This window comes from Salmo salar, chromosome 15, assembly GCF_965601325.2.
Source record: "Salmo salar chromosome 15, fSalSal1, whole genome shotgun sequence".
NCBI classification, from domain to species: domain Eukaryota; kingdom Metazoa; phylum Chordata; class Actinopteri; order Salmoniformes; family Salmonidae; genus Salmo; species Salmo salar.
This window is the reverse complement of record NC_138305.1, coordinates 28243659-28254922: the sequence shown is the minus strand read 5'-3', so window position 1 is coordinate 28254922 and position 11264 is coordinate 28243659. Positions and strand designations below refer to the sequence as shown.

At 43.2% G+C, this 11264-nt stretch overlaps 1 protein-coding gene across 1 annotated transcript; it reads right to left on the bottom strand.

Annotated features, from left to right (window-relative positions):
• Window positions 1-482: 482 nt before the first annotated feature.
• Window positions 483-10299, bottom strand: LOC106571096 (KATNB1-like protein 1). Its single transcript, XM_014143765.3, has 10 exons — window positions 10133-10299; window positions 3832-3962; window positions 3466-3503; window positions 2928-3228; window positions 2445-2560; window positions 2299-2349; window positions 2111-2200; window positions 1849-1953; window positions 1581-1674; window positions 483-1223 (listed from the first exon to the last, which is right to left on the bottom strand). The coding sequence occupies exons 2-10, from the start codon at window positions 3949-3951 to the stop codon at window positions 1191-1193; spliced, it is 948 nt and encodes a 315-aa protein (XP_013999240.2). The 5' UTR covers window positions 3952-3962; window positions 10133-10299; the 3' UTR covers window positions 483-1190.
• Between the last annotated feature and the right edge of the window lie 965 nt (window positions 10300-11264).

Sequence of the window (11264 nt, the reverse complement as noted above, 5' to 3'; positions counted from 1 at the left end):
ATGTAGCGTTTATGCCTCAGAATTCTCTCGGAGAGCTACAGACAGTTCCTTAGACTTCCTGGTATAGTTTCACTGCCAACTGTGGGACCTTATATAGACCGGTGTGTTTCTCTCTAAATCACGTCTAAACAATTGAGTTGGCAACAGGTGGACTTCAATCAAGTTGTAGCAAACATCAAGGATGATCAAAGGAAAGTGGAGCTCATTATGACGTGTCACAGCAAAGGTGTGTAAATACTTATGTAAAAGAGATCTGTATTTCATTTAACATATTAGCAAAAAATCTAAACATGTTTCACTGTCATTATGGGGTATTGTGAGTAGATGGGTAAGACAACTGATACATTTCAGGCTGTAACAAAATGTGTAGTAAGTCAAAAGATATGAATACTTTTTTAAGGCACTGTATAACCATGGGCATAACACAAATATCAAGTGCCCACCATTTAAAACAACAAAAATATAAATAAAATGCTTCAAGACAGATTTTAGTAAATTTATTTTAAAGATGATTAAAAGAATCACTGTATTTACACTTTTACAGTCAAACATCATTCATGAACAGGGAAAAAAACAAAACAAGAAGAGCTCTCATAACTTAAGACCACAGCAGTTTCAAGTTCTTGATTCAGGACATGAGTGGAAGAATCAAGAAGTATTAAACAAAGAAGGGGCATTCATTATGTTACATCCATGATCTGTGCAGGTTTACACACACAATAGTGAGGAAGAGCGCTGTGGTGGAGAGAGAACTTGGCACGTCACAGAGCGGCCAAGACCCAGTCTCAGCGTGCATCTGAAATGGCACCCTATTCCGGTCAAACGTGCCCTATATAGGAAATAAGGTGCCTTTCTTGCCAAGTCTCATGGAGGTCGACTGAAGAATTGCCCCGTCGCAAGACGTCGATCCACTTCAATGTGAAGTAGTCATTCCTGGTTTTGCAAAGAGAAAGGCTCCTTCCTCCCTTGCGTCTCTCCTCCCTCTTTTTATAAGTGTCTCTGCAGCTGTGATTGAGTGCGGAAGTTGTCTGAATTGCACAGACAATCAATCCCCATATAATAGAACAGGGTTCCTGTCGGTGTGTGGAGCATTGTCTTGTCTTTAGTGTCACTGGCTCCAGGTAACGTTTAAAAACACAGCTCTATCCGGCAGTAGTGGTCGCTTCCTCAGTGCTACATTGACTGATTGGTCAGCGTAGTTGTAATAAGTAAGACTCAATGGCCTGTTGAGAGAGAAGAGACCGGTGAGAGACGATTTGTCAAACGTGAAATGTCAATCTAGACCAGGGATGGGCAACTGACGGCCTGTTTTGAAGGCCCCCGGATCAAAATGTTTTGCTCGTTAGGTGGAGTGGGGGACCCCTCAACAAAATGTTAACTTAGGGCCCCTGAAAAGCTAGGGCCGGCTCTGACTGCATGTGTGGGTATGGATTTGGGTATGCAGATCTGCAAGCTTACTGAGGCCCCTCATGATGAGTTCAGATTTTTGTTGTGGTACCCACCCCCCCATCTAGAGCCAATGGCCTGGAATGAACGAAGACAAAGGATAAATAACATGAAGGGTCGCCATGACACCTTACCTTCGCCATCTCTCCTGTAGTTCCTGGAACTAAACTTAACCGGGGTCCTTCTTCCCACAATTCCTTCAGCTGCTGCTTCATGACTTGGAGGTTCCTGTAAACAGTGTTAAGTCAAATTAGGCTTGTAGCAAAATCATGCACAGAGCCTTCTATGGGCGCTGCCACCAAGACCGTAACTGTGCTGTCTGGAGAAAGAGGAAGTTTGGTAAATATAATGTAAAATGTTCAAGAAACCAAACACCAAAAATATGAAAAGACGTTAATATACCTGTCCTCTGAGCAGCTGTCCTGCAGGCTCTTGCTGTTTGTGGAGAGTTTTGGCCACCATTTCTTAATGACAGACTGAATCCAGTGTAAACCCACAATCAAGTGTCTGGTGAAGGAACAGAACAGAATTATAATTCAGGTGGATCCCCACATGTACTTCTACAGCAGCAGCAACTACAGGTCATTGCTGTAAATGAGAATGTGTTCTCTGTCAACTTACCTGGTCAAATAAAAATACATTAAAATTCCACAGTTGAACTTACTCTTCATATTTACTGGCGAGGATGGTTTTGACTTGTGGCAGGAGGTCTACACAGCAGCCCAGTGATATGCACGGCACTTCGTCTTGAAGGCTACAGAAGCAAAAACAAGTGACACGTATTAATTTGTGTCTCAAGTCCACTCATCACAGCCATACATTATCATGTTTAAATTCAACTGGGATACTCACTTTTTCGTTATAACTGGCAGGCAGTCAAGAAGCACACCTGTGTCTTCAATTCTACGGAACAAACAGTGTTTATTGGACATGAACATGTTGATTAAATCATTAACGGTATGTGGACAGGAAGATAGATGAGGAGTCTGTGTTCCTACCTGATCAAGTATGCCACTAGTTCGCTGGCGTTTCTTCGCCATAGTGTCAGAGCTACATTTAATCGGAGATTCCTCCCAAAAAGCACGTGGGTCATTGCGTCGTGATCCTTCGATAGCTGGTCAGGAAAGATACCCACAAGGCAGGGGGGCATGACAAAACAAGTCAATAAAATCCACTTCAAAAAGCTAAAAGGATCAAACAAAAAACACTTGAATTGTCTCAAAGAGAATGACACTTTTCTTCCCAATAAACAGGGTCTACCGATCTATCCCAGTGTGCAAGGATTGGAGAGGTATTGGGAGTATGGTGACAATTCCAACCCTCTCAGAGGGTGCCTAGAGCGCAGGGGCAACGGTTTGATGGTGGGAATGGACAGTATGAGGTACAGAAGTGATCCGTCCCAATGATCATTGGTCTGCAAACATCAAAGGATCAAGGGGCCAGGGTAGGGAGTGAATTGGGGACGGCTGGTAGTATCTCACCTCAGTGAAGTAATCACCGCACTTGTTTCCCGGCCCTGCCATCTTGGAGCCTGCTTCTGCTACAGAGTTTACGGGGAAAACGCAGTTGTCATTGTAATGTATGGCCTGCACTTCCTCTGGGCAGGTCAGTTCATTCTCCTTGTTGGCCATGTCACAGACAGCCCGACCTGCGGGGGGCGCTCTGTGGCGCACGCCGGAGCTCACCACTACACTGTGAAGCGACAACGAACACTTCCTCTTGTAGCACACAGACACTTGTTTCGCTTTGCCAGAGATGTGTGCACCGCGACTCACGGGAAATCTGTTGGGGAGAAAAAGGAGGAGTCCAGTTGATATATATATAAAAAAAAAAAGGATTTTGTCTTGATATGGTTAGTTAGGAGACTAGACACTATGGTAGTGTTTGGAGAAGTGCTTGGGAAAAGATGGAAATGTGTTGTTCCGATGGTTAGATTTTCCCCAGTGACTGAGCAGCTGTAACTGCAGTGCTAGGAAAGGCAGCTTGTGCATTAGATCCACATAGAACTGGAAAACTCACCGGTCTTTATCTATTTCTTCCTTATTTAAAAAAAACACCTAAAACAAAAAAGGATAAGCGATAAAAACGTACAGTTTTTCTTTAAAGAGAAACGTTTGAGTAAGGTTAGTAAACACCTTTTGGTTCATATTCATAACACAATCACTGTATGATCCCGATTCTCCACACTGTGTGCATTTACACGATCAGCGTCAGATTTAAGAAATGGTGAAAACTCTTTCTAGTCAATGCTTACAACAATTTAATGCTTTTATTTCAATGACATGGATTGTGCAAGTGCATACTGTGGGGGAGGGAAAAAAGTGGAGAACCAGGATGAAAAATTGGGTACCAAGTTGTACACTTCCCACCTTGAAATCCACTCACCTCCTTCATATTCTTGTCAGCTGCAGAGTGGTTGCTGATGTGATGGAGAAATTCATGAGGTTTGTCCTGGTTGAGCTGTTGGAATTCCCTGCTTTGCCCATCATGACTTCCAGAGGCCATAGTAAGAGACACTATTGGAGAGAAAAGAAGAAGAAAAAAACAAACTTAGTCAACAGTGTAGAAAGGTAATGCATTCAGTGTACAAAACATCATGCCAAATTATCAAGTCAACCCCCCCCCCCCTTTAACCCAAAGTTGTCTGAACTGTCACTTCACTTCCAGAAACAACCCACTCAAAAGATGAGGTACACCACAAGACGTACAGGGCATTCGGAATGTATTCAGACCCCTTGATTTTTTCCCACATCGTTACGTTACAGGCTTATTCTAAAATTTATTAAATTGCCCCCCCCCCCCTCAATCTACACACAATACCCCATAATGACAAAGCAAATGTGTGTGTGCAAATGTATTAAAAATATAAAAAAATTGAAATATCAAATTTACATAAGTATTCAGACCCTTTACTCAGTACTTTGTTGAAGCACCTTTGGCAGCAATTACAGCATCAATTCTTCTTGGGTATGATGCTACAACCTTGGCACACCTGTATTTGGGGAGATTCTCACATTCTTCTCTGCAGACCCTCTCAAGTTCTGTCAGGTTGGATAGAGAGCATTGCTGCACAGCTATTTTCAGGTCTCTCCAGAGATGTTCGATCGGGTTCAAGTCCGGGCTCTGGCTGGACCACTCAAGGACATCGAGACCTGTGCCGAAGCCACTCCTGAGTTGTCTTGGCTGTGTGCTTAGGGTTGTTGTCCTGTTGGAAGGTGAACCTTCGCCCCAGTCTGAGGTCCTGAGTGCTCTGGAGGAGGTTTTCATGAAGGATCTCTGTACTTTGCTCCGTTCATCTTTCCCTTGATCCTGACTAGTCTCCCAGTCCCTGCCGCTGAAAAACATCCCCACAGCATGATACTGCCACCACCATGCTTCACCATAGGCATGGTGCCAGGTTTCCTCCAGACGTGACGCATGGCATTCAGGCCAAAGAGTTCAATTTTGGTTTCATCAGCGGGCTATCATATGCCTTTTACTGAGGAGTGGCTTCCGTCTGGCCACTACCATAAAAGCATGATTGGTGGAGTGCTGAAGAGATGGGAGAACCTTCCAGAAGGACAACCATCTCCACAGAGGAACTCTGGAGCTCTGTCAGAATGACCATCAGGTTCTTGGTCACCTCCCTGATCAAGGCCCTTCTCCCCCGATTGTTCAGTTTGGCTGGGCAACCAGCTCTAGGAAGAGTCTTGTTGGTTCCCCAACTTCTTCCATTTAAGAATGATGGAGGCCACTGTGTACTTGGGGAACCTCAACGTTGCAGAAATGTTTTGGTAACTTTCCCCAGATGGCAACTGCTTGGCCTCCGACTGCAAGGCACTACAGAGGGTCGTGCGTACGGCCCAGTGCATCACTGGTGAAAAGCTTCCTCACATCCAGGACCTCTATACCAGGCGGTGTCAGAGGAAGACCCTAAAAATTGTCAAAGACTCCAGCCACCCTAGTCATAGACTGTTCTCTCTGCTACCGCACAGCAAGCGGTACCGGAGTGCCAAGACTCGGTCCAAGAGGCTTCTAAACAGCTTCTACGCCCAAGTCATAAGACTCCTGAACATCTAATCAAATGGCTACCCAGACTATTTACATTGCCCCCCCTTTTACACCGCTGCTACTCTTATTATCAATGCATAGTCACTTTAATAGCTCTACCTAAATGTCAACTTCACCTAAATTACCTTGACTAACCGGTACCCCCGCACGTTGACTCTGTACTGGTATCCAATGTATATAGCCTCGCAACTGTTATTTTACTGCTGCTCTTTAAATTGTTACTTTTATTTCTTATTCTTTTAAAGGTATTTTTTAAACTGCATTTTTGGTTAGGGCTTGTAAGTAAGCATTTCACTGTAAGGTCTACCTACACCTGTTGTATTCGGCACGTGACAAATGAAGTTATTTGATCTGTGCCTCGACACAATCCTGTCTTGTAGCTCTACGGACAATTCCTTCGACCTCATGGCTTGGTTTTTGCTCTGACATGCACTGTCAGCTGTGGGACCTTATATAGACAGTTGTGTACCTTTCCAAATCATGTCCAATCAATTAAATGTACCATAGGTGGACTCCAATGAAGTTGTAGAAACATCTCAAGGATGATCAATGGAAGCAGGATGCACCTGAGTAGAGGTCGACCGATTATGATTTTTCAACACCGATACCGATTATTGGAGGACCAAAAAAAGCCGACATATACACACAAACGTATATTTGTAATAATGACAATTACAATAATACTGAATTTACAATGAACACTTATTTTAAGTTAATATAGCACATCAAATGAATTTAGTCTCAAATTATAAAACATGTTCAATTTGGTTTAAATAATGCAAAAACAGTGTTGGAGAAGTAAAAGGGCAATATGTGCCATGTTAAAAAAGCTAACGTTTTAGTCCCATGCTCAGAACATATGAAAGCTGGTGGTTCCTTTTAACATGAGTCTTCAATATTCCCAGGTAAGAACTTTTAGGTTGTAGTTATTATAGGACTCTCTCTTTACCATTTGTATTTCTTAGACCTTTCACGATTGGATGTTCTTATAGGCGCTATAGTATTTCCAGCCTAATCTCGGGAGTTGATAGGCTTGAAGTCATAAATTGTGCTTTAAGCATTGCGAAAAGCTGCTGGCAAATGGAGGAAAAGTGCAGTTTGAATGAATGCTGCCTACCACCGCTCAGTCAGACTCCTCTATCAAATCATAGACTTAATTATAATATAATAAACACACAGAAATACGAGCCTTAGGTCATTAATATGGTCAAATCTGGAAACTATAATTTAGAAAACAAAATGTTTATTCTTTCAGTGAAATACGGAACCGTTCCGTCATTTATCGAACGGGTGGCAACTCTAAATCTAAATTTTGCCGTTACATTGCACAACCTTCAATGTTATGTCATAATTATGTAAAATTCTGGCAAATTAATTACGGTCTTTGTTAGGAAGAAATGGTCTTCACACAGTTCGCAACGACCCAAACTGCTGCATATACCTCAACTCTGCTTACACGGAACACAAGAGAAGTGACAATTGATTATATGCAACGCAGGACAAGCTAGTTAAACTAATATCAAACGTGTAGTAAACTAGTGATTATGTTAAGATTGATAGTTTTTTAATAAAGATATGTTTAATGCTAGCTAGCAACTTACCCATGGCTCCTTGCCGCCTCCACTCGCGTGACAGGCTGACGCAGTCTCCTCGTGGAATATAATCGGCCATAATCAGCATCCAAAAATGCCGATTACCGATTGTTATGAAAACTTGAAATCGGCCATTCCGATTAATCGGTTGACCTCTACACCTGAGCTAAATTTCGAGTCTCATAGCAGAGTCTGAATACTTATGTGAATATGGTATTTCTGTATTTTAATATATATGCAAACATTTCTAAAATCCTGTTTTTTCTTTGTCATTAAGGGGTATTGTGTGTAGATTGATGAGAAAAAATATATTTTAGAATAAGGCTGTAACGTAACAAGATGTGGAAAAAGGGAAGGGGTCTGAACACTTTCCGAATTAACTGTATGCGTCCGTCATAGCAGGCGTTACGGTGATAATGGAAGTCTGGTGTATGCTGTACTTGTAGGGGTTCATGACCTGGTCACAAAATCTCCTTATATTACAAGCTGCGTTTAACTGATGACAGTGCTACTACTAATTCATAGGACAACTATGTCTCAACTAGCTACAGGGGAACAAGTTGGTTTAAATTAAAAATGGCGGATGACAATACACTGTGCCTGTAACATTAAGCTAAGCTAGCATTGTCAACAAGCACCTGCCAACAATGCACTAGTGTAGCTAGTGATGCACGACTAGGATTTTTTGGAGTTGACTCCGTCTCCTGTGGTTGGGAGTCACACTTGCACGACTCCCAAAAACACGCTCCAACGGACGCGCACACATGTACACACTACCTCCATTTTGCAGAGTCCTACTAGGAAGACTACATTTGCATTCTAGAGGACTGATATCAGCACAGTGTTATCAACTTAAGCCTATATAAAAAGGCCTATTTCATTTGAATATAGAAGTTAATGTGTAGGAACTACAATATTTTAGTGATACTTCCTGCTGTGTGCAACCTTGATGGATCCCATGGGATGACGCAGCGCTCTCCACGCTGATATTCTTTGCCCTATTTGGACAGTATTACTAGAGAACCGTATTTGCAAAAAAAGAGATGTGTTTATGGATGAGAAAGAGAACTTGTCATTTCCCCAAAGTTTAGCGGGGATGCCCTGCGTCGCGATCTACTGCCTAGGACAGGACTCGCCAACCCTGTTTGTGGAGCGCTGCCATCCTGTAGGTTCACTCCAACCCTAATCTAGCACATCCGATTCAATAATTAGCTAGTTGATAAACTGAACCAGGTTAGCTCTTTAGGAATCGGGTTGAGAGCCCTGACCTAGTAGGACATCAGCCAGGTTTTCATTAAATATGCTATAGACAATACTTATTGTACAGTTAGGCCCAATTGTTTACTTTTTAAATAGCCAAGTCAGTTAAGAACAAATTGTTATTTACATTGACGGCCTACCCTGGCCAAACCCGAATGACACTGGGCCAATTGTGCGCCGCCCTATGGGACTCCCATTCACGGCCGGATGTGATGCAGCCTGGATTCGAACCAGGGACTCCAATGATGCCTCTTGCACTGAGATGCAGTGCCTTAGACTACTGCGCCACTAGGAATCCATTGAAGAATAGCTTAGCCATATTCATTGATAGCCTAATATATTTTTGGTGAATTTACAAGGCATTGTAGACAAGACATTGAGATAAACAGATTACAAGATATATATAGCCTATTCTGCCTGCCCGATCCTCTCTCCCTCGCCTGCTCTTTCTCCTCACTATGAAAAACTCGAGTGTGTCTTCGGTCTGTTGCGTGTAGAATAACTCAGCCTACTTACTCATTGATAGCCCCTACTTAAGTGAACTTATGCGAGACATTGCAGGCCAATAAATTGCGAAATACTGCATTGCAAATAGTCCAACCGATGTACGGTTTCTGACTGTCTGTTTGGTGAACGACATGCCTAGCTATGCCCCTCTTCTCTTTATCCCTAGCGAATGTCGCCCTTTCTTTGCTGTGAAAGATCAGAGTTTGTTCTCGGGAAGTAGCCTAAGGCAACTAACTTTAGTTTCCTCCGCAAAAATACTCAGTCGAAGACTTAGGTGAATCGAAGTGGGAGACGACGTGCAAGGAGTCGAGGAATCGATTACTTTGAAGTAGACTCCCCCAAGCGTAGTAGGCTAACAACGAAGACAAGGCGTTGGCTATGGTCAACCATAACCTACGACTACGTACCTACCTACCTACCTACTAGCAGCAAACAAACTAGAAATGTTACAAAGCAGCAAACATTGTTACATGACATCTTACCTTGCTAGCTAAGTACACATTTTGCTAGGATAGCTAAGTTACTAACCTTGCCAGCCCACAAGAGTACGCAGCAATGTGTGATCTAACGTCAGTTAGCAGTAAGCTCACTAGCTAGCTACCTTTCTAGAACAATGAGCTATGAACACACATATAAGTAAAGCAGCTATCTAACTAAGTGTAACTACGAGTCCAATGTTTTGATAGTAACATGTCGAAATACTAATCTTTATCGGAGTGGCAATACAACGTTCTTCTAGATAGCTATGGTTAGAAAGCAGGCACGCTAATGACATGTTAATTAGACCCTATCCGACTAAACTACGACTAACCCGTGGAGTTGAGTTTAGTCGGTTAATGAGACCCTAGTTAGCAAATTATAACGGGCTAATATGATGCTCCGGCCAGCTGGAAAGGGTAACTTAACGGTCTGACTAGGTGATATTTTTAATAGCTAGTAAATTAACGAGATCCGTGACAGCGTCTATGGTGAGGGGCCTAACTAGCTGGCTAGTCCAGGAAAGCATTTAACTTGGTCAGGCTAACTGAGTTGGCGAGCTCAAAACTAAGAATAAAGTGTCAAACTTTACAAGTAGCTAGCTTGACTAGCTAATATTGGAGATGTCGACTAGCTTTCTATTGATAAGTTAGCTAACTTGCTAACTAAGACTAGATAGCCTAGCAAAGGGTGGGTGGCTAGCTAGCTAACGTTGGCTAGTTTTATTTTTAGGAAACATATGGCAAGAAAAAAGTTGATTTAGCTACTAATTCAGTTATTGCAATCATTATTTTACTAACCGTCACATTTTGCGAAATGTCAGGACTCTCCTCAGCAATGTATGTCCAGGTGGAAGTAGTAAGGAGATACCTGTAAAGTATAAATCTGCAACAAATGTCTGGCTAGCTTTTCAAATTGAATTCACGTTCAGAGCCATTCAAATGAATACACCGTTTGCAAGGATTATGGGATTGATATTGGCAGTGAAAATAGTGGCGTTTTTGCGGTATCTAGCGACGAAAAGTATAATTACACCTGACATTTAGTGTCTGGTCCTAGTTCTCCATCTAGTGTTAGATATGTATTTACACATGGTGTTATGTCACAACACTAAAACAATTGTCAGTCCATTGGTAAATAACTTTCAGTTGAAAATAAAGTACCCACTACAACCTACCAGAAAATGCTGCTGCTATAGCTAGCTATATTACAGCTCTTTCTCCTCCCTGTGAAACTGGGACCCGGACTTCATGACGGGCTGACCCCAGGTGAAGGCAGGTAACAACACCTCAGCCACTCTGATCCTCAACATGGGGGCCCTACAGGGGTGCGTGCTCAGCCCCCTCCTGTACTCCCTGTTCACCCATGACTGCGTGGCTAAGGAAGTCTCCGACTCAGTCACCAAGTTGGCTGACGACAGCAATAGTAGGCCTGATTACCAACAATTACGAGACAGCCTAGAGGGAGGAGGTGAGAGCCCTGGCGGAGTGGTGCCAACATCTACAAAACGAAGGAGCTGATCGTGGATTATAGGAGACAGCAGAGAGAGCACGCACCCATCTACATCGAAAGTGCTGCAGTGGAAAGGGTCAAAAGCTTCAAGTTCCTTGCCGTGCACATCACTGATGACCTGAAATGGTCCCTCCACACCAACAGTGGGGTGAAGAAGGTGCAACAGCTCCTCTTCAACCTCAGGAGGCTGAAGAAATTTGTCTCGGCCCTTAAGACCCTCACAAACTTCTACAGATGCAGCATCGAGAGCATTCTGTCAGGCTGTATCACCGCCCGGTACGGCAACTACACCGCCCGCAACCGCATGGCTCTCCAGAGGGTGGCGTGGTCAGCCCAACGAATCATCGGGGGTACACTGCCTGCCCTCCAGGACATCTACAGCACCCAGTGTCACAGGAAGGCCAAGAAGATCATCAAGGA